The sequence below is a fragment of the Anser cygnoides genome, chromosome 1, assembly GCF_040182565.1.
Source record: "Anser cygnoides isolate HZ-2024a breed goose chromosome 1, Taihu_goose_T2T_genome, whole genome shotgun sequence".
Taxonomy (NCBI): Eukaryota; Metazoa; Chordata; class Aves; order Anseriformes; family Anatidae; genus Anser; species Anser cygnoides.
This window is the reverse complement of record NC_089873.1, coordinates 124,133,282-124,156,990: the sequence shown is the minus strand read 5'-3', so window position 1 is coordinate 124,156,990 and position 23,709 is coordinate 124,133,282. Positions and strand designations below refer to the sequence as shown.

Below are 23,709 nucleotides of genomic sequence, written 5' to 3'. Positions count from 1 at the left end.
TGCTGTGTTTCAATTACAGGAGCTGTGGGCTAACATTACCACTGCACAGGTCAATTTAGCTAACATGTTTCTCAGTGCATGATAGCTTAAACCTTTTAAAAAAGGATTTAAAACCAAATTGGCTGAAACATGAAAACTAATACATTTTTAGCTATGCATTTAGATATATTTTCACTACCCTAAATATAACCACAACATTCAATTGGGCTGTTAATGTGAGTAAGGCTGTTCACATATTTCCTGAAAACTAGTCATTTGGCTCTCAAATTCAATTGCAGCTGTTGCCTGTTTAATATTAATGCCCTTTTTCAATATGTTAACCAGACATGGGAGTTAAAAGACCAAATAAAGAAATTCCCAGACCTGAGTAAAGCCAAATTGTTTTAAATAGTATGATGAAAAGGCTTTTCATTTTGCTTTGCTCGGCCTTCAGTCTTTCACAGACTAAATGTTCATTAGTTCTCCAGTCACTGTTAAGTCTTTCAAGGAGGACAAGTCACTAATTTATAATGGAAAAAAAAAATAGATTAAAAGAAAGAAGTGTAAGCTTTCTACTTTCTTTATATCTCATAAAGCATAACAGATGAATAACTTTGGTTGTTTTGCTTTTGCTATTTCCTTTAATGATTGTTATCTGGATTTTTACACAGAACTCAGTCACAATTTTTTCTTATCTGTTGTTTAAGTAGTTTTCCTGTGTTTAATATTTAGGATCATAGTTTTATTTTGTGAGTATACTGATTTGTCTCAGAAATTCTTGCAGGTACTACACAATGTAGATTAATTCAGAAGCATATGCACACTCAGATATTCAAAGACTAGAGTGGTACCAATACTTAGTACTTCCTATATATTTTTAATGTATACATAGGCGTGCACATAGATGAACACTGTCTTGTGTGTAATGAAATATTCCTACATCTACCATTGCAAGAGGAGTAAAGTAGGTATACTGAATCAAAACTTAATCCCATACTATTTTTCGATCCAAATTTGGGCTTTTTTTACTTGCCAAAGAAGTGGGTGTATAGCAGGGGAAGACTTCCTCTACAGCCTAAATATATCAGATAATATGAAAAGGAAGCAGAACAAGTTGAATAAATGTGTCCAATTTGACCTATCAATCTTGCAAAGTTCACGCATATACTGTTCAGCTTCTGTGCTGTGACTTCATATTTAGTACCATATTTTCCATTCATAGATTTCTTAGCATATATTAATGAAAATCTTCACAAAAACAAAGCCTTTACAGAGACTCTGTTTATTTCTTGCTAACATCTAGCTACTAAAAGAAGATTAACTCAGAAAGCTCCTAGTTGTTCTGCTTTACACTGGCTGTGGTTGTTCCTTTTTATTTTATCTTCTGCACACATTAATGTTTTTTCACAGATATATTTGTGGAAAGTGACTTGTATGTTCCCATTCTCAGCCATTCCCGTAAGAAAGAACATAGCTGGTATGGTACAAGACACTTCTTATATGGTACAAGACACTTCCTAGGACAGTTTCAAAACACCCAAAGCCCTGGATAATTAAATCACCCGCCACTATGCCCAACCTCATTTGCCTATATTGTGAAAGTCTTTGAGGAGACTCCTAGAGTTTAAAGAGTTATAGAAGGTCGCTAAGTGAGGGCCAAGATGGGGAAGGAGCTGCTTCCACAGCAGCCCCAGCACTGCTATGGGAACACCTTTGCTTTGGGTGGAAGGGACGAGAAAATTTAAACCTACACCTTGCATCTTACCAACAAATCTTGACTCTAATTTGTTTCTTTATAGGAAGGATGCCTCACACAAGGCTTGCGTGGCCAGCAGAACAAATGGTTTAAAATCTTCTAAACTCACTTAATCCAAACTATCTGCTACCTCTTTCTGAATGATTTGATGTCCTGGTAGCTTATGGAAATCCCCAATCAGAGCAACAAATCTACGTTCTCTGACTCCATTTATATGGACCACCAGTATGCACAGCCTGAATTTCAGTTAAGAACTCACAGTGAGCTGCTCAAAGTCAATTCTCAAGGGAATAAAAGACCAACAGAAATTCATTAAAATATATTTGCAATTGAATAAATGTAAGAAAATAACATTATCCTCTCTACATTTTCTGCAAGCATAAATGGAAACAGGAATGGAAAAACTAATAGTTTATGGTGATTGCTGGATACATCATTATTAGTTCAACTACTGAAGGCTGTTAAATGAGACATGTCTGTATTCTAAAAACTCTTTACTCAAACAATTATCATTATGTAATCTTTACAAACAGATCACTTTACTCGTGTTTAGCCAACCTTAGAGCCTTCAATGATGAAATGACTGCCTGGAAGGATGAGGGGAGAACAGTGAATGTTGTCTACCTTGACTTCAGCAAGGCTTTCAACACTGTCTCCCATAACATCCTCCTCAGCAAGCTCCAGATGTGTGCGATCCATGAGTGGACAGTGGAGTGGATCAAGAACTGTCTGGATGTCAGAGCTGAGGGTTGTGCTCAACAATGCCAAGTCTAGTTGGAGGCCTGTGGCTAGTGGTGTCCCCCAGGGGTCAGTACTGGGTCCAGTGCTATTCAACTTAGTCATCAATGACCTTCTGTGATACTATTATTTTAGTCTGTTTTCATTTCTGTGATTAGGCACAAAATGCTTAGTGGTTACTGCCAACCCACAATCTTCACTTTCATATCATTGCTTTAGACTGTTGTCTCTCCTTCTTTCACAGAATCACAGAATCACAGAATTGAAGGGGTTGGAAGGGACCTTGAAAGATCATCGGGTCCAACCCCCCTTAAAACAGGTTCCTTAGAGCAGGCTGTCCAGGTAGGCGTCCAGACGGGCCTTGAATATCTCCAGAGAAGGGGACTCCACAACCTCCCTGGGCAGCCTGTTCCAGTGCTCCGTCACCCTCACTGTGAAGAAGTTCTTTCGCATGTTGGTGCGGAACTTCCCGTGCTCCATTTTGTGGCCATTGCCTCTTGTCCTGTCCCCACAAACCACTGAAAAGAGGTTGGCCAAATCCCTCTGTCTCCCACACCTTAGGTATTTATACACCATTGATGAGATCCCCTCTCAGTCTTCTTTTCTCCAGGCTGAACAGACCCAGGTCTCTCAGCCTTTCTTCATAGGGAAGATGCTCCAGGCCCCGTACCATCTTTGTGGCCCTCTGCTGGACTCTTTCCAGGAGATCCCTGTCTTTTTTGTCTTTTTCTTGTAAAACAAAACTACACTCACAAATGAATTTACTGAAAGGCAGAAAAAATATGGAGGTCTCTCAATTTAAGTGATCTACTTTTACACACTGTAATACATTTTTGAGGAATTGCTCAGCAACAGATTGAAAAACTGCCAAAGCACCACCCCCTTCTCCTACTATTTGGTATGTCACTTACATGATGAAATTGATACATCTAAAATAATTATTTTTAATGAGGAATTGTCTATTCATTTTTTCACAGGGAGATCAGGAACTGAAATATACAGTTAAGACAAACATATAGTGATCCAAAGTCTTTTAGACACAATGTGCTATGGATAAGTACCAGATCCTGCTTGTTTCTACAGAGACTGTAATAGGTCTTCCATTTCTAGAGAGTACTTTTGAACAGTTTACTCCACTTTGAAGAAATGAGAAGCTTCGCAGCTGACATTTTACATTCATCAAAATATGTCATGCTAGATGTAGTAAGGCTTTCTTCTGTTAATTTACAGACAAACTGAACGTGGAGATAAAAAGAAAAAAAAATGTGATTCAGATGAGTTCTAAGAATGTGTATCAGGGAGACTGAAAAATTAAGCCTTAGGTCAAGACGTGGAGAAGCAACAGTACTAAATACAGCTTTAAAATATTGTTCATACTACACAGTTTCATCTAGCTACAAAATACTGGAGGAAAAATAATTTGCACTGAATGACTTCAACGTGCTTTCTGCCTGTGGTGCTGCATACCTATTCTCTTTCCTCATACCTCATAGCTCGAGGCAATAAACTATCTTGTTTTCCTTCTTCAGTATCTATATGAGACATTTGTCAAGGTAGGGAGCAACCATGACTTCTAGTATTGTTCAAATGCAGAATTACTTAGTGGCATATCTGTTCCCCTTGCAAGGTTTGCCATAATATCTGAAGAAACATACCAACGAACACCAAAATTCTGACCTTTCTTTATGTCAAAGATACTGATCTTTAACAAGTGCTATAAAATCTGAAAATTAGGTTAACTCATCGCTCAGTCCAAGCAATCACAGAATATTGTGTCAAAGTGTCTTCAGTCCTCTCTAAAAGCAAAATCAATTCCTCCTTTCGCAAAAGGGAGCTGGATACAGTGCCTTTGATTTCATTGCCTTCAGACTGCATTACTACAGCTGTCTATAATGTGGAAATTAAGACAAATCCAAAATATATGCTTTTGATAATCTGTTCCTTCAAAGGCTGCAAAACAGCATGCAGTCATAGTAGGCTTTAAGGACCATATGCATGCTGGATTAGGATCCATGAAATGGGATACCAAGGCCTATGCAGCAGTGTGCCTTTAATCAGAACAAGCAGCTCTAAAGCATTATTTTTTCCTCAGTGTCCCACTCCAATGGTCAGCTCAAATCCAGAGGCCTGATTTTCAAGGGCATTCATATTTCTGGCTCCCACTACATCAGACATAAGCAATACTACAGCTGTGTTCATATGGGTTGAGTTGGGTCACCCAGGCCTGGGTGAGATAGCAAAGAAGCAAACATGGTATGTAGTACACATAAAAGAAATATAACTGATTCCAAGTTGTTAAAATAGTCTCCAGGGCATTCTGCCCGGGAAAATCTTTCCTATCAGTGTGACTGCTCTCTCTTATGTGCCAGTAAGAAATGAGAAATGACTAGTTATTTCTGTTTTCTTCTCCATCTTCCTTTTTAAGAGGAAGTGGAGGAGAGACCCAGGAGAAGGAGGCTTCCAGGAAATTTGCTAGCTCTCTGTGCCCACAGGGATGCTGGGAGAGTCAGCTGTGGGAGCTAGACACAATTCCATTGTCAAACTATTGCTCATATCAAAAAGCCCTCTTAAACTTCACAGAAAATCCCCATCACAGAATATCAAGTTTCTTCCACAAACAATTAGCATACTTCTCAACTGAATTCCTTTCTCTTTATTATTATTTCTCTCTTTGAAATAAAATTGGAACACTAATACAAAATTCAAAGTATGACTTCATGTCCAAGGTAGCCGGGGAGAATCGTGGCACTATATCTTGACGTCCATACTCTCCAACATTTGAACTCTGTGGAAGGAAAATTGAGAGGCTAAAACTGAGAGGAAATACTGACAGGGGGTAATCTTAGCCAAAAAGAGGAACCTGTATGTGACATATGACAGGTTACATCAGAACCACTACACCTCTTTGTTTCTACTTCCTCTCTTTCTCTTACCATCTGTGGAATGACCATTCCATTTCATGTAGTTAGCATGCATCTGGAGCATATATCATTTCTTTCAGCTCTTAAATGTGTCAAGGAATTGTATCTTTTCAATTGATACTACTCCTGTAGCTGTCTTTCACTGCAGATTTATGTCATGTCCTGGGTCAAAGGGCTTTTTTGGCTTCTAAAGCCCAAAAAATATTTTATTCCACGTTGCCAGTCCATCTCTTTTTGGCGCTATTTCTCTTTAAAAAAGTACAACTTTTTAAGCTGTCCCCTCCTCATGCCTCCCAATCCCTCTGATCTGAACCCTTCAGACTTTTTCTCTAATTTTATTCTAGTTTCACTTTTTCTCTCCATGGTCTCATCAATGTCTACAGATTCTACAGATTCGATTACAGATCACATTCAATTACAGATGTAATTATTCATACAACCCCTTTGCTGTATGTTTCACCAAACCCTGTGGCAGCCCCAGTCAGCCTTCCAGGGATGTCATCACCAACCACCCATCCGTTTCTGATCTCTCACTGTTTGTGTTTTTCTAGTGCAGTCACTGCCTGGGCTTCTTTCCCACCTATCCCTAGCCAACAGTACCATGACCTTCCTGACAGCCATCCAGTTCATCTGGTTTTATGACATTTTTTCATCTTAAGATATCTCCTTCCTACCCTCTCTTTCCTTTCCTCTATATCATAATCACTGTTTTTCCTTGTGCTTCGGTCAGGACTCTTCAATTTTTGTAGCTAAATGACTCTACTTTTGCAACTCATTTGACCAAAGCTCCAGTCATTTTCACATCTTTTTCTTGCCATCACACTTTTCCCTATTTACCTCTATATTTTTTTTCACAGAAGAACTGTTGAGCACCCCAAATTAAAATTATATTTCAACATTTCAGTGCCAGGGCACTATAACTTGCTCTCATTGTTCTCCTACAATTTCACTTCATTTTTAAATTTGATCTCCTCTACTTGTTTCCATGGCTTCATGTTCCCAATACAATTTCTTTTGCATTACTCCTGAACTCTTCTGACTCTTTACTTTCACAATACAAATATGTCTTATTCTCTTCTATCTAATAAATAAATAAATAAAAATCAATTCCACTTGTTCGTTTCCCCAACAACCACCTGTATATCTTCTCCTTTTACCTTAAGTTTATTCTGCATGCTATTTTCAATTTCTGTCTGTCAACAAATATAGATGGTTCTTATCCAAGCTCTTAATTTCTGCACTCTCAAGCAGTACATCCTTGAAAAATTCAGTCCTGCTGCCTTGATCACCCTCCCCCCAATTCCTTTTTTTTTCTTACTAATTCCTTGTCTTGACCAAATAATTCTTCTCTCTTCATTCCTCCATTGCTACCCTGTCTCTATGTCATCAAACATGAATAAAAATAAACAGGGTGCATCTCTTCATAGTCTATCCCTATCCCATCTATTAATAAGTTTGAAAAAATAAGAGCAGACACACAGATATACACTGCCTTCAAAATTATCAGATTTGGATATCCCATATGGGGAACTTTAATCTTAGTAGGAGCACCTGAACACATAGCTTCACTCTAAGTTGGAATCATGTCACTAAAGTTACTGTTCAATTTAATTAATTGGATCCAATTATTTTGAACAAATTTGCTTGCTTTCTTTTATTAAAGGCTTTCATGTGGTGCCCTCACTTAAACTGAATAACATTTTGTTTCATGACTCAGTCCATTGAGTCAATGACTTGCAAAGAAAAGTGCTATTTAACTGGCATAAAGATGATACAATTCACCTATTTTTCTTTAATTTGTATTTAAAAGGTCACATATTCTTTTTCCTCTTCCTTTGCTCTGTTGCATTTTAAAATATGCTGGTCACAATTTGTAGACAAGGATCACAGGCTGTATGACTTCATTAGGTAAAAGAATATGTACCATGGATTTTTCCAATATGCTGCTGATCGTTTTGTGAGCTGAATGAAGAAACAGGTCGCTAATGAACTTCGTTTCACGGTAAGCGACAATTGGGACGTAACCTGAATGTAACCTCAAACTGTTTTATCTTCTTACAACTGCCTTTGATATTTTAACACAATAGAATATTTTGAATACATAATTGGTTCAATAACCCTTATAGTCTATGTAATGACAAATGACACTAAATTAATTGACTCTTACACAAGTACTTCAGATATATGATGAAATCATCAGGAAATAATCATGTTCCTGCCTGAAAAGTAATGTATTATTTTACAGAAGGATGAATCTATTATTTTAACTGTTTCAAGTTGACTTAATGAATATGATTCTAGCATTTATTATTCTCCTTCAGAAATCTCCTACAGCCTTCACATGTATATTTCTAATGAGACCTGTGCAAATCTTTAATGATTCTGTGTGTCCAGAGGACCCCTTTGGAAATTTTTTGGCAATAGATGATAGGCTAACAGAACTAAAGAATCTTTACCAGATGTATACTAAGAACTGCACTTACACTGGCTGGAATAGCTCTTGATAAAATTCAGCTGTTGTGAGACTGAAGCCAGGGAGGTCCAAATTCCTTGAAGAAGGAAGGTGAAGAACTTCTGATACATGCATGCAGCAGCGAGAATAAGGGGTTGTAGTAGTGACATGTAGTGTCTGGTAAATATGCACTGTGAATATTGCGTGAGAAGTTGTCCTGAGCCATGGTTATGTCAAGCACGGAAGTTTCTTCTTGAGTTTGGAAAATGCTGGGATGTCTAAAAGATGGATAAGTGTCATCTGAGAAAAGGCACTGGAAGCAGAAGCCTGGAATTTCACCTGGATCATGTACCTAGTTATAAAGAAGAGAATTTGGGGAAAGTGGATGTCTATCCACAAAGCAGGATAATAAGAGAGTCAGAACATGCTGGAAAGAATGTAAAAGTAATGCTGATTAGGTCCATATGACTTACTGTCACACCACCTGTTTACGTCTGACAAGTCATCTTGCCTCTCCACTGCTGCTGCTTGTTCCCTCCTTCTTTGCCCTTCCTTTTCTCAGCCTAGACAGTGAGCACAATGCTGTTTATTAGGAATACATCATAAATGTTTGTGCCATTGATATGTATGTATGTTTTTTTTAAACAAAGGTTCTGGATTGCTGAGACTAAGAACCACAGCCATCCATACATCTCAACACCTGAGATTGCCACAGCACCCCTAAGGCAAGGGGCTGTGTGCCCAGGGAGCGTCCACGAGGACTTCCAGTGAAGCGCGCAGACAAGGGAGGACACAGCATCCCAGGAGACCTCTTTGCTCTACGTGCTTGAGTAACACAGCTCAGTACCAAAACTGGCTGTGGCCTGTAAACACCAAAGGGATGCCAGCTGCCACATATAGCCAAAACAAGGAATCTTTGGTTCCTATTTTAAAACAGTGAGAATTTAGGGATGGATGTTTCTAGAAGGGGCTTGGGTGTTTCTCATCTGTGGATCAGCAAAAATCAATCTTCCCAAGACATGCTAAGAGCTGTCACTCCTTCCTCAGCTCTTGAGTCACTTCACTCTCCTAAAGATGGATGCAAGAGCAGGGGGCATTTTTGAAACTATGCTATGTACATTCTGATGCTAACCACTTAATACACACAGATTTGTGAGTGCCTAGACCCTCTCAGGATCAGTTGCTGGCCTTTTCAGTGCTTATTTTTGGAAAATATCTTTTGATAGACTACCTGTTCCTACCTGTTAGCTTCTGTTTTTATAAATAATGGATTCTAAGTTCATATAATCACGTAATCAAATTTCTGCTTGAATTCTCTAGACCAAAAGGAACACTGCTGTGCATTTTTAATACAACCTTATTAATGCAAAAACAGACTGTTCTGTAGGTTTTTCTTTAATTTTTTTTACTTCTCAACTGTACCTCTTTAGTCAAGCATTGTGTTTCTGAAGTAATATGTCAGCCAGCTTTTGCTAAATAGTTCAACACCTTGAGATTAATTGGTTTAAACTGCTGGCCTTGACAGCCCCTAACCTCTTTCTTAAAACTGTCTATCCTATTTTTGCTATCATATCATACTATAGAACGGTTTGGTTTGGAAGGAACCTTCAAGATCACCTGTTTTCAACCCCCCTGCCATGAGCAGGGACATCTTCCACTAGACTAGGTTGCCCAGGATGTCATTCAACCTGATCTTGAAAAAGTTCAGGGATGGGGCATGCTCTGCCTGCCTCTAACATCCTTAATATGTGTGTTGGTTTTTTTTTCTTTTGTTGCAAGGTTTTCATTTAGAAATGCATTGGAATTCTCTACCAGAGTTAGAATGGTACTGTTTAAATTATTACTGCTTGGTTTGGGTTTTTGTTGTTGTTGCTTTGTTTGTTTTCCTTTTGTTTTTTTGTGGTTTTTTGTTCTGCTCTACCCCTACGCTCCAAACATGATCCACTTACAGAAAAGAGGGAATTTGCATGTAAAGATGAAATACAGAGAACCGCATCAATGAAAATTACCTAAATCAGCTCTGCCTTCTGTGATTTTATTCTCATAGCTTCGTCTCCCATTACACACACACACACAAATTAAAAATAAAATAAAATAAAAAAGGAAAAAAGCTGCCACAGAGCCTAGTGGTGCGACTCTCACCTCTTCCCTTCCCTTCCCTTGGCTTTTTAGAAATCCCTCCGGCCCGGTCTCTGCTCTGTGAGTGCTGGGCCAGGACTGGGCAGCCCGGGGCTGCTGCGGACCCCGAGGCCTAAGCCAAGGCCTTGCACCACCTGCAGAGAGGGCACAGAGCTCCAAGGGCCCTTGCCTGCACACCTGGGGTGGACGAGAGGGTGGATGAGAGACCACGGTGGGTCTTGCAGCCCTGTAAACTCAAGAAGTGGCTTGGGTGGAGCTGGCACGATTGTCTCGTCCAGTAGGGGAGTGGCTGGAAGCATCTTCTCAGGAGGATTGTGAAGCCTGTTTACTCCGCTGCCCGCAGTCCTGTGCCCATTTCACAAACCTGGCTCCCTGGCTCCACATAGGCATCCGTTGCCCACAGCCGCCCATGGAGACCTCTCACCTGGGCCAACACCAGCCTGCCTGCAGGCTCCCATCCTCCTCAGACATCACCCCTGCTCCCCTCCAGGTATTTAGTGTCCTGCCATACCACCCTGCTACTCCTTCTCCTACTGCCAGGGGGGCTGCAGGGAAGAGCGAGGCTGGAGAGCCAGAGCAGGCTGGCCACAAGCAACAAGGCAGCATGGCAGGAGGAGGGAGAGAGGTCTCATGGCCTTCCTCAGAGCTCTGGCATGGCAGCACAGTGTAGGAGTGTGCAGTGACCAGCCTTTTCGAGAGATAAAGTGGGAAAGCAGTGCTGGAGGGAAAGGCAGCCTGGAGTTCAGCAGTAATCAGATGCTAACTCAAAATGAGGCACTGCTAATTTTCCTTGAGGGCATTTCCACTTCAGACAGAGTAGTTCACACAACGTTTAGAAAAGCCTAAGGAACACTGCTCCCTTCAGCCATTGGAAAGCCTGCTTAATATTCTGAAAAGTCACCCTAATCCTGTCGGTATTAATGCCAGTGAGACAGCGAGACAGCTCTTCCTGATACAGCAGAAGCAGATGAATAATTCCATTTTGACCTAAAGTTCTATTTCTTTATATGCTAGTTATTTTTATGTATCCATTTCTAAGACAGTGATGTTTTTAACCAAATAACGTGGCCCTCAGTCAGCGTTATTTGCCAAGCAGAGGCCAGCCCCGCCGGCTCACGCTGGTGGAGAAGCTGCCCGCAGTGCCTGCACTGTGTGTAATTAACGCAGCTGAAGCTGCTCCTGTCTCTCCCGAACACCCTCCACAGCTGCTGTACTGCTCTGTGGGAGACGCCATGCTCCTGGGTGTACAGAGATGCCAAGTGGCTGCTCAGCAGCTGTCATGGGCGTACAGCTTCCTTTCTGAGTCCAATGGGCTGCATTTAATGAGGTTTGCTACTAGATCTGTCAATTAGCAAAAGCACAGCAGGCCTTTCATATCTGGTATTGGTTTAAAGTCTGTAGTCAGGTCATCACTATAGCCTGGTGACCTCCCTAAGTCAGCGATTGTCCCTCCTGAATCTAAGAGGACAAGGTATACCCAGTGCTAGTAACTACATTTTACAGCAACTCTGATAAGCATGGTAAAAAATCATGTAGTCCCTTTGTCCCTTCCTCCCCATGGCAGGCCTAACAGCTGGTGAAGGTCCCGTCTCTGACAAAAAGCCATAGTAGAAAGAGGCTCGGGGAAGGGGTGGTCCTTAATAGCTGCCCCTACGTCAGGTGTGGAAGGCCAGTAGCAGCAGGAGTAAGCCAGACCTCAAGGTGCCCCCGTCTCACCCAGGTCTTGCCCCACAGCAGCTGCCTTGGCACTGAAGCCCCAGCACTACGCCTGGCTGCTGCAGAACTTCATTTATTTCAGTTTTAGGTTGTTAGCTTTCTGTCTTCATCTGAACACAGCAACCGGAGCGTGAAATGCTCACTTTCACATTCAGCACAGAGCTCAGCCCATGCTTTATAGCCCTTTTCCTTCCCTCCACAGCCACGTCTTGGCACAAAAACCAGAAACCAGAGCCGGCACAGGGTTTAAACCCAAAGACAGGAGCCAGAGGTTGCCCTTATTGCAGCAACCTCCTTTCCCTCTTTTCTCCTCCCCGAGGATTTTGCTTCTCACACTGCACATCCAGCCCTCCTGGCAGCTCCCAGGAGCGTTCAGTGGCCCTGCGGTGACAGCCTTGGACTCTTAGGGGCACAGTTGCACTACGTATAAACAATAAAACTCCTAGATGCTAATAATCATGTTAATAGCAAAATGTTCTGTGAGGAAACGTCTTAGGAAGCTACTGGAATATGCTGATGGTGGTCCTTCTATAATCAGTTTCTTGACAGTTGGACAAAATAGGAACCAACCTATTTTTGAAATCTTTGCTCCTTTTTTAATTATTATTATTTTCTTCTCGAGTGATCTTTGTCCTACTCAGATCGTCCTATTGCTGGGAAATAGTCATGAGGCCAGACTTCAGGCTTTCCTTTCAAACTACACTCACCAGCCACCAGAACTCCATCAGTGTCCAGTAGCGATGAGCCTCTGCCTTAAAAATGATTATTTAACAAAGATACTAAACAAATGGGATCTCTCTCTTTAAACGTTTGACCCTGAGACAGATGAGGAGGGGAGGGAGGGAGAGAGGGAGGGAGAAGGAGAGAGAAGATGGTAATCGCTTTAGATAACAACCTGACTCATGCTAATAGCAGCCTAATTGCTATCCAAGTGGTTTTAGCAGGAAATAGGCACACCTAGAGAGGCACTCGTGCAGAAGAAGATTAGTTTTAAATGGAGGAAGGACAGAGATATAAATGAACTTTCAGCTGAGCGTAGTGGAAAGTAAGAAATATTTGTTTGTTTATGCAAAAGTCACATCCAAGAGTTACTCAGTATTGCTTCAGGGACTGGGATGGTATGTAATTCATATGAGAAACAGATACACAGTAGGGTTCAAAGTGCAACAAGGAATTATACTTAGGCAGGGGAAATAAAATAGCCATATTTTGGGAGGAAGTGGTTGAATGCTCTTTTTCCAGCATAAATCAGCTTCTACAAAGATTATGACCCTTATATGAATAAAATTCATAAATGTCAGTCCAATAATACAAAGTAATACCTTTATGTGAGAGTAGGTGTGATTATACTAAGTGATTTGCCTGGGAGAAAGCTCTGTACAAATGGAGTGATTTGTCATTGATTGAATAATCCAATGTAAGCATCCAGCATGCCCTCTGATTGCAGCAGCCGTGCTGTCTTACACTAAAGAGCTGTCTTTTCTGCACAGCTGCATAGTGAGTTTCTGTAATAGCTCTTTCCTCTGAAAGCCCAGCCCCAAATCCTCATTGCAGCACTCTGACACAGTAGCTAAGGCGTCAACACTGTAAGCGAAACCACATTTCTACATCAGTCTGTAGGCAAGCTGCTTAGCCCCTGTTCCCCAGGTGCTGTTACTATTTCCTAAATCTCTTCTCAGAATGGAGGCTGTGGCCAGAGGATGTTTCCTGTAGCTCTCAGTCACAGATCTGCCAGTTAGGAGGAGAACCAAGATCTGGACTTCCAAGTCACAGATGATAAAAAGCTCTTTTGTTCACACAGTGCACGCTTTATGTAGTGGGTAGAGTTGAGTGCGAAAATGGAGTATGTTCTCTGATGAAGGTGCCAGATCTTTCAGCAAGGGAATTTATGTACGTATTTGACTCTGGAAGTTGCTCTCTTTTTGTTTTGTGCTACTACACGACTACAGTCAAGTGAATGTCAATAGGAATAAACAAAAAAAAAAACCATTTTGAGGAAATTGATCATTCATTTGTAGGACATAAAAAATGACTGCTTGCTTTTGCTGTCTTCTGCAAGCCATTTTCATAGATTCTTGTTTATCTTTTTATTCTGGGATAAATTAAAAAATTTGAGAGATCTATTGATAATGGATTTTGCATGCAGAACACGACTGTACATTTACTTGAATGTTACTGTCTCTTTAGAATAGTATTTTTTTTATTTGTAAATTGAATTTGATAAAAGTCTTGAAACATTAGAAGCCAGAAATTAGCAATCTTGAGTTGTTGAATAATAGTATTGGGGTAGGCTGCTATGGCAACAGAAGTACAGCCTCTGAATTCACACAGGAAAGATTCGTATAGCAACTGTTTTTTGGATACCCCTTCAATGCACAAGCAGGAAAATATACTGACTTATCCAGTAGTCTCTGGGAAGAGAGCAGCAATAAAATAAACTGACACGTTTACTACTTTACATTTGTTTTTGAAATACACATAAATGCATGCCTTACATTTGTAAAACAAAACAAAAGAGGAACACAAAGGCCAAAACAACAGTGTTGAATCACTGGCATGAATCACTGGCATGAAAACATTTGATGAATATTTATTATAAATTAGTATTTACATTATATTTAAACTTAGAAACTCAGCCAATGATGGATTGTCATTGTCAATGTGTTATATATCATACAGACTCAAAGCAGGTAACCATCCTTGCCCTTGAAGCAGATAATTATTTTTTTCTTCTTCTTTTTTAAGACTTGTGAGATTTTACGGAAGACCTTTCTATTAGATATATGTCAAGTTCAAATGACGTTGGCCTATTACACAGAGCAACACTCATAACAAAAGGAGGGGTTGGTCATGCTGCTGAGTGGTCTGTTTCTTCTTTCCTTTAGTGGCCAAAAGAATTGGTCACGTTAATTACCCGGGCTTTGGCTTAGCCCTTATTTTTCAATTTGAAATTCTCTTAAAAATAAGGGGAAGAGAAAGAAGCATTCACCTTATTATCACCACTATCCCTACATGACCACTCCACAGCCACAGGTCTGTAAGTCGCTGACAAACACTGTGTCTGTCTGTCATCACAAGTCACTGGCATCCATCGTAGAAGTTCAGCTCGGCACAAAATATACAGCTATACACGCACACTCCCGCTGACGAAGTCTGTCTGGAAACAGAGTTTATCTTTGCAAAAAGGGATGGTAACTTTTGAATAGGAAAACACCAATGGATTAATTAGAGCTAATATAGAAGAACCTGTAAAGTGTCTACTACTTGGTATCTTTAAGAACAGAATAAAAAAAAAAAAACATCTGACAGAGGTGTTGTAAGTAAAGCAGTTTGGGTCAGGGAGATGAACCAGATGGCATCCTGAATTCTCTGTTTATGTGGCTCTGCAATCCCTGTGCTTTCAGGGATGTGAGCCTTAGCTTAACAAAGACCCTCAGGTAGGATGGCATATTCCAGGGGAGGAAAGTTGAAATGACATGTCAAGGGGGAAGAAAGAGAGCATCTGGAAGAGTGTCATATGCTCTTAGTCATTTTTCTACCAATTTTTTTTTTTTAATGTCCATGACTCACTCACTGAAATAAGCCTTTGGGAAAAAACATTTTTAAAAAAATGTAATTCATCTGGCGCACAATAGGGGGACATCTGTGCAGTACAGATATTTTTACTTAATATGTGCTGGAAAATGTAACTGGTAAACAGTAAGTAAATTTTAACGAAGCAGAAAGATGTCTGAAGAGATAAAAAAATAAAAAATAAAAAATAAAAAATAAAAAATAAAAAATAAAAAATAAAAAATAAAAAATAAAAAATAAAAAATAAAAAATAAAAGAGTTTGCAGAACCTAAAAGCTGTCTAACTGTAGAAATTCAAATACTACACATTAGTGTTGCTGTACTGGGAAATATGCAGACTGGGTGTGCTAATTTCAGAGGATATTTGTTCACTGGCTATTTGTAGGAAGCGGCTGATGACAATGTCTTTGGCCTTGGTGGTCTCCATATTCCTCTCTCGTGATATCTGCATGCTGATTTGGTCTACGTTAGTCATGATGAGCTCCGAGGCCAGGATCTGAGTGGGGGATGCCCTGTTTGCTGTGCTATCCATGATGTACTGCTTGTACAGCTCCACCAGCTTCTGCTCGAGGTAGTCATTGAGGGCCGAGTCAGAGAGAGGCTGCTGGTGTGGCATTAAGCTCGCCAGCCGCCAGCACGACGAGAAGCCTTGGACTGGCCTGCGGATGGTCTCGCTGGGGGGGACCCTCATGGACTCCATCGGCGGCGGAATCTCTGAGGACTCCAGGAAGGGGCCAATGCCACTGTCGCAGGTAAAATCTGACGCCACTGAGCTAATAGGCACCACGTAGTCCCCAGCTATATGCAAGTCATTGTAGTTCTTGCAGATGCTTTTGCAGGAGGATGGAACCAGGTAGGTGTCTTTTCTTGCCAGCCCCTCGCAGATGTCCATAGCTGGAGATGTCTGTTCTTCGGGTGCTGGGTGCTGCGTGGGCTGCAGGAGATTATCCTTCTGCCTTCTGCTGTGTTTGCTGCCTTTAGAGTGGACTGAGGAAAAACATTTGCCAGCAGATCTGCATCTCTGAAGGAAGCTTTTTCCTTGTGCTTCATCCCTGGAAGAATAATTAATGGACCTCATTTCATACACCACTTCCTCAGCTGCCACGTTGGTGCAGAGCTCAGAGCTCAGGTCTTCACAAAGGTAGGCAATTCTGTGAAGGTAACCTTCCGACAACATCCTTCGAGAAAGGAAAGGAACCACCAGCAGACAGAAAAATGACAAGAAGAAACCATTAGTTCGTTACCAAGTCAGTGAGTGATGATTATACTCACACCTCTGTTACAAACTGCTGAGATATATTTCTGATTTGGACATTAACGCATGTCTCTGTCTTTCTGGGGGACTTGAGTCAATAAGTGAAGTGATCAGATTGTCTCCCTGTTGTGCTGTTAACTCAATTGCATCAAAGTATATTCTGTGTAACACAGCATATGGTATGTACGATACATCCAAAGACAAGTGAATTGGGAAGAGAGGAACAAGAAGTGGTTTGCTGTGGTAATAAGTGTTATAATAGCTTGCATTTAAATATTTATATTTTTGCCCTTTATTTCAGCTAAAAAGCCAAGGTTCCCCCCCCCCCCCCCTTTCCCTCTCTGAAGCAACTTTTATTGTATGTGGTTTGTCATCTGCCGCTAAACTATGTTGACTTGAGACTCGTATCAAGAGCATAACCCTTTATTATCCAGACTGATCAATGTCTGTAGGTGGGGATCCTTTTTCACTAAGAAGTCTCAGATCATTAAATTAGCACTTCACACTTCCATATGCTAAGCTGGATGGAATTGTCTCTAGTTTTTAGACATTAAAATGTCAGTGACACAAGCAAGGCTTTTTGGAGACATGACTCATGAGACTTGTTTTAGACACCCGAATTGAAATTAGATGAATTGTGCCCTACATGTGCTTACCACTCTCCAGCTACTATAAAAGGATCTTCTTAAACTGACTGCCCTAGATGCAGTGTGCTTTTGAAAAGACACATTTCAGTGCAATGCATAAGCAGATGTGCATTACAGAAGTACTCCAGCTCCTTCACTGTTGCATTAGCCATGAGTATCACCAGCTCTGAAAACAGTTTTCATTGCGTTACTACAAAGGCACAACCAGGTTCCAGAAGTCACTAACCCTATACAGTCACTGAGCTGGTGGCTCATTCTCAAAAGCTGTGTAGCCGTGTTAGCAGTAAAAGACAGGGCTCACTAGCAAGGACAGAAATGTGTCTGCTCCTCAGCAAATGTTCTGCCCACAGTTTAGCAGTTCCACTGCCATGTAATTGTTCATAACTCAACCTTTGTGCCTTTCATTTAAACAGATGTCGAGGAGGTGATTCGTGGGAAAGATGTCCTAATGAAATTGTGTGGTCCAGGAGTGAGAAGGTAAATCTTAAATAGATATATTTTTCTTTGTTTAGGACAAAATATCTTGTGTGATAGAGGAGCAAATAAATTCTTTGTTTAAACAGTGGGTACTTCTTTCACTTACTATTTAATCTGATTATATCATTTTAATCCTTACAGATATTGTCTGTGTAGATTTAAGCATATATCCCAATTAGTTGTCAAAGCACCTGCTGTAAAGGAGCACTGGAACATATTTCCACAAAGTGTGAATAGTGGAGAGGTGGGATCTCTGCAGCACATGCAGTACTACATCATTGCTGCTGATGACTGTTCAACTAATATTTTACAAGAGTGAAAAGACTTTCATTTCTGAGTCAGGTATCTCTTGTGTTGCAGTTGCTAGTGCAAAATGCTGCAGTAGTATTAAATGTTGGCTAAATCCTGTCTAACTGTGGATATGGACTTGAGGCATATGTTGGCAAGAAGATAGTGTGAGAAAAGACTTTCCTCAGGGGGAAAATAAATCACTTCCACACTATGAAGATGGCTGCTGAAGGAAAAAAATAATCTTCCTTCAGAAGGAAATATTCATGAAAATTAAATATATCCAAACACTTGCTTTGGTGACTCTGAATCCCTTCTGCTGCTTCAAGTTGTGTAAGATTTCCCACAGGCAGGTAACATTTAATGAAATATAGTCCATTTTAGTCCATTTACATGAGAGGCAAATATATATATATATATATATATATTTGGAGCTTGCCAATCTTTGCAGTAAGTTGCTGTTGTCTTGTGTTAGGTTTTAGCTGTAATTAAGGTACCACCACAGAAATCTCACCCAAATGCCTGAGGTGCTCTTGTTGTAAACCTCCCCTTCTCCTCCCCTTTTCCTTCTTTCCCCTCCTTGTGCAGTGCAAAGGCTGTTCCCTTCCCCTCTTGCCCTTACCCAGAGGGCTTTTGTGTCAAGTTGCCACCAGCTTAGGGTAGCAGGAACTGTTAGACACTTATTCCTACATTTACTTTTAATGTTGATTCTGAGAAACAAGTGAAAATATAACATCTGGCCTATTCGCTTCTTAACCAACATGCGCAAAGCCATGTGTGTTCAGGTAGCATGTGACACTTCTGTCTTTCCTACTACCCAGATGCATCTTGTTTCTGTCATAAGGTGATACATTAGGGAAATGAAACTGCTGGTTTCATTTCTTCGTGCTGCATTCTGCAGTACCCATTTTCAGAGTTTTAGAGCACAGGGTCTGAGACTGAAGTGGAAACAAAAGAACAGGCAAATTCAAAAAGATCGGGCTCCCGTCATGCTCACGAATTACATGTTTTGTTGAACGAGTTACAAGTTTACCCTCTGAAGGTTGCAAGAGCTGTGGCACTAATCTGATGATATTCACAGCTCTGCAAGGAAATCTAATTGAAACTCTGATGGGTGTTGTCGAGAGCCAGAATGCAGAAGTGAGCTACATATATCTCTGGTCCTAATACTTATCATATACCCATATCACATTGTTATTCCATCACGACTGATGGCTGGCCACACAGTTGGGTCATGCTTAATTCTTGTATTTTACATCAGACAAGGATGACAGTTTTCATTAATTCTGCTTTCTTTTGTCCCTTCTCTTAGTCCCCCTCCTGTGCCACACACACACCTATACACCAAGATTGCAAATGCATGGGGATTATATCTTTATATGCCTTTATATATGCCTATATATGCCTTTATATATATGCCTATATCTATATATGCCTTTCAATATCTGGGGTTTCACGCTCCTTAAGTTCACCTTTCACTTTCCTCTTCCTGAATATAATTGCTCTATTTTTGTTGTAGAAGGAAGAACAGTCTGGTCTACAATATTGATCTGGTGCATTTTGCACACAAAGTGAACAAGCCAATACTTCCTTGCACAGCTACTGTCTTGGCAAGGGGAGCTGGCTACATCCTATCTAAGCACAGATCACAGTGGAGACAGAGGGAGCAGGCTGTCTGCTTTACAGTCTTTTCTATCTTACGTAGTCTTTATTACTCTCAGAAGATCTTAAAAACTCGTAGGCCTTCCCTGGGGTTTTTATTCAGTTTTTCAGAAGAAGAAAAGCCTAAAGGCAGGATGAATGTTTAAAGCCATGTGGAGAATCCAGTGGTATTGCTACTATTTTCTGAGTGGTGGCAAATTTGCTGGAATATAATGCTTGGAGATGGCACCAATGTTTGCATAAAGACCTCATATTATAGTCTGGGAGCAAGCAAATAGAATGGGGGTTCTTGGCTTAGGGTAAGCAAAAAGCTTAAGGAACACATGAGAAGTGTGCACAAAGTGGTATGATAAATTGTGTCCCGTAAAAAACCTGAGCAAGATCAAAAGTTGCTAGGGAGAATGGAAAGAACGTGGTGCCAGCTGGGATCACTGCTCTGTGGGGAAAGGGATATTATTTTGCATTGCAAAAGGAGGGGGCAGAAAGCTCAGAGAATAGAAAGGCCTGTTTTGAAATGGAATATATCTGGCTTTCAGTTCTCTGAGTGAGGCTCTGAATGGCACTGAAGTTGTGCTCTTGGTGGTTTCAGTTCAAGTTATAGCACTGGGTATAGCTATAGGTATAGCTTAATTAAGCTATAGATACAGCCTATGTTCTAGCTGACAGTAGGTCAGGACTGCAATTAAAGTCTCCCCATTTCAAGGGAACCCAGACCTTGTGGATTCATCTTTGGTATGTTTTTTCCTAGTATTAACAGTCACTTTTATAGTCTGTGGAGAAACGGACCCTTCGCTGAGGTTTGAGATCTCCCTCAAACTGCAGGGCATGCATGTGAGAGTTCCCCCGGCAGGCAGGGTAGGCTGGAGCAGCAAGCCCGCATATGCTGTGGGATCCACATCTCACCTTCCACCAGGGCTGGGATGAAACAGCTCCTGAGAAGCCTCAGTGCAGCCAGCATGGGGAAATCAGGACAGTGAAGAAGGAAGTGAAATGAGCTGTGCGTATGGATGAGTATATAGCCCTTCCTTAATGCATGAAACCCATGGGTTTTGGTGTCTGAACCCCATTTGTTAAGGGCTATCTCCAGTGCCCAGAGCTGGCTTAGGTAAAGGTAATGGAGGCTGCTGCTTGAGGTGGGAATTGGCCCACTTTGCCCAAGGCAGAAGAGAAGAGGACCAGCTAAGCGGTGCTTCTGCACAAGCGTCCAAATGTGATCCGCTGTGTTTGTCGCTTCCCCTACTGTTGCTCTGGAAGACCTGAGACCCATGGGACTGTGCCATGAGGCTCTTCCAGCAGCAGCAGCAGCAGCAGTCCTGAGCCAAGCACCTTTTACCCCCCCCGCCCCCCCAACTCTCTTAGCTCAGATCTTTTTGTCTTCCTTCAGAAGAAAATCGAAGCCCAGCTCATCTTTATTCACATGTCCACAGTTCAGGAGTTGCAGGAAAGCTAGGAGTCCCACAAGGATGTATGGGCTGCTTTGTGGGGAACAGATAGAGAAGGTTGAAGAGGATGAAAAGCCCGTATTTCAAGAGCATGAAGGAATCACATTGTCCAAGGAAGCAACAGAGAGATCTCCTCAGAAAATGCATTATGCTTTATATGTTTATTGTAATGTGAAATGTTCTTGTTTGACAAATGTCTACACAGTCATGCTAAATGGATGGCAATGAACTCCAAGAGCACCTGGCTTCCTTCACTTTGAAAAATACATTCTTAATGTATGTTTGAGTGCTGTTGTATCTTTAAGTGGAGTTTTGGGGGGACAGAATTCCATAAAAATAAAACAAAAAGTGTATGTGGGTAAATAGAGCTTCTCGAGCTCTTAAATCATTTCCCATCCAATCTGTTTTATTAGTTCCTTGAAGCTTTTTACAAAGCCAGCCTGATTTATTGCTTTCCACATTTTCCTTAATCATCTGTACCCATACAAACTTGTTTTAGGACACCATCAATCTGATTCAATAGCATTTTACATCTAACATGCAAAGCTGTAAGCAGCAATATGAAAAGTAAGGCAGGAAGGGATCAAGCTCCGCATTCATTAGGATGACTTGACTACATAATATTTCTAGACTGTGCTTTTCCCCGGGGTGGAAATAATTTCCTGTTTCTGCATTTCTGTGTTTATTTTAATTAGTTGTCAGTTGTTGTTATGACTGAACTATTTGCACGGAAATATTTTGTATCTAAGCAGCTGAAATAAAAGGGAAATAAATTCATGTGCACGTGGTATAGAATACACTTTCTAGAAGTGAAAAGAATAAATGGTAAAGCAAGAAAGACAGAAAAAGCTGAAGGGGTTTCCCAGGAGGAGTGAGGGAAACGTTGCACTAACAAACCTTCAAACATTGGTCACATCTGCTAAAGGGTATAAAAAAGGAGGGGAGGGTGTACACCCATGTCATACTGTGAATTTGCACCGAACCAGGAAATTGGCTGTGAATCAGGAAAACGCAATGACAAAATTTCTTTGTTTATATTTTTTAACATCATCTTTCCATTTTTCAAAATAAAAAAGTCTCAACATGTTTTCTATTAATATTTTTAACATTATGCCCATTTGTGTCTATTACAGTGCCTATTTTTATTTCTAATCCAAAAATAGAGTACAACACTTCTAAGATGATTTGAACAGTATACTACCATGCAAAAATCAATAAAAAATACCATAATGATTATAAAAACAATACACGTGGTAAGACTCCCTGTGAAAGTATTCTGAGTAACATTAGTTTAGTATGATTTTATGACAGTCTCCAAAAGGATCAGAGGATCAATCAAAAATTTTTTACATTCACAATCACAGTCAATTGTGGTTCTGAAGACAGCACTTTTGAAATGCTCTTATCGCTTCTTAAGGCAGAAATTGCATGTGGACGGTGGCTGGGACTCTGCAAACGTGTGCAGGCATTCAGAACAGTCAGAAAAAGCACATCTTCATTTCACCAGCTACCAGCTGCAATCCCATACAAACAGAACCAAGCTGCTTTGGTAAGCAAGAGCAACATTTTCACACTTTTATATAGCGCATAGTATATTTTATTTCTTACCTCCAAAGATACAGCAGCTGACCAGGTACACAAACTGGTTGTCTTACAATCTGTTTAAAGCTTCCTGTGCGCCTGTCCTACCCCAAAATGCAGCGTTCTGTTTTTATTTCCTTTTCAAATACACTTCTAAGATGACATATGCTTTATTTCCAATCCTCTACAGTGCAGAAGTATAGAAAGAAAGTCCCTTAGGAGTTGAGGGGGTTTTATAACTGACTGAACCACAACATGCTAGCCTTGCTTCCTCTTTTATGTCTAAATGAAACTTCATTGTGAAACAGTGTATTGTTAAAATAACTGGTTACAACACACTCAGTCCATGCAGCCAGACTTCTCTTTATTAACCGTTTAAAACAAACAAAACCAAAAATTGTTCACCTTAATGAATTGAACATCTAAAACAATCTTAGATAAAGTGCTCGTCTTTTTGTGATTTATGGTTTATTATATTTCAACCATTACCTACCATTTTCTTTTTAATTGACACAGCAAGGCATCTAGACCTGTCAAGATTGTGGTGTTGCCAAATATACATGAAGAGTGAGATGCCAAAGCAGAAATGCACTTCACTTCAGGACTACTTTGTTGTCTGCAGAGCTTCTTAAATCTCAGCTTCCTCCCAAACAGCACAGGTTAGCTGGTTTATCAGGTTTTGTTTTCGCTGCAAAACTTGTGAGGAAGGTTCGACACAAGGTGCACTCAGCTTGTCTTCGCAGGGGCAGTACGTTAAAATACTCTGGGCAATGGGGAGTTCACCCTCCAAGCTTGAGGTGCATGGACAATGACTATGGCTTTGAGATTGGTATGGGACATACCTTAAGGGACAAAGGACGTGCACAGTTTCAAGGATGTAACAGCAAGTCCAATGCATCAAGAGTACTGTATCCACATCCTCTAAAGAGAAAAGTGCTTCAGGTAAGCTGCACTGTTCCTTCTTTCCTTCTTACCACAATCCTTCTACTCCCAAGAGCACTCCCAAGAAGATGCACTATGTGCATCTATCTCATCTTTTTATTTGAGTTCAGGAGTCTGTTTTCAAAACAAATCTGCCTGGTG

At 40.7% G+C, this 23,709-nt stretch overlaps 1 protein-coding gene across 1 annotated transcript; it reads right to left on the bottom strand.

The window, feature by feature from the left end:
- Positions 1-13,848: 13,848 nt before the first annotated feature.
- TASL (TLR adaptor interacting with endolysosomal SLC15A4) lies at positions 13,849-23,410 on the bottom strand. The gene is made up of 2 exons (XM_013192696.3): positions 22,654-23,410; positions 13,849-16,452 (listed from the first exon to the last, which is right to left on the bottom strand). The coding sequence occupies exon 2, from the start codon at positions 16,449-16,451 to the stop codon at positions 15,576-15,578; it is 876 nt and encodes a 291-aa protein (XP_013048150.2). The 5' UTR covers position 16,452; positions 22,654-23,410; the 3' UTR covers positions 13,849-15,575.
- Positions 23,411-23,709: the final 299 nt, after the last annotated feature.

Bases quoted from the DNA above. Each gene is read 5' to 3' on its own strand.
- TASL (XM_013192696.3), bottom strand. From the start codon at position 16,451: ATGTTGTCGGAAGGTTACCTTCACAGAATTGCCTACCTTTGTGAAGAC.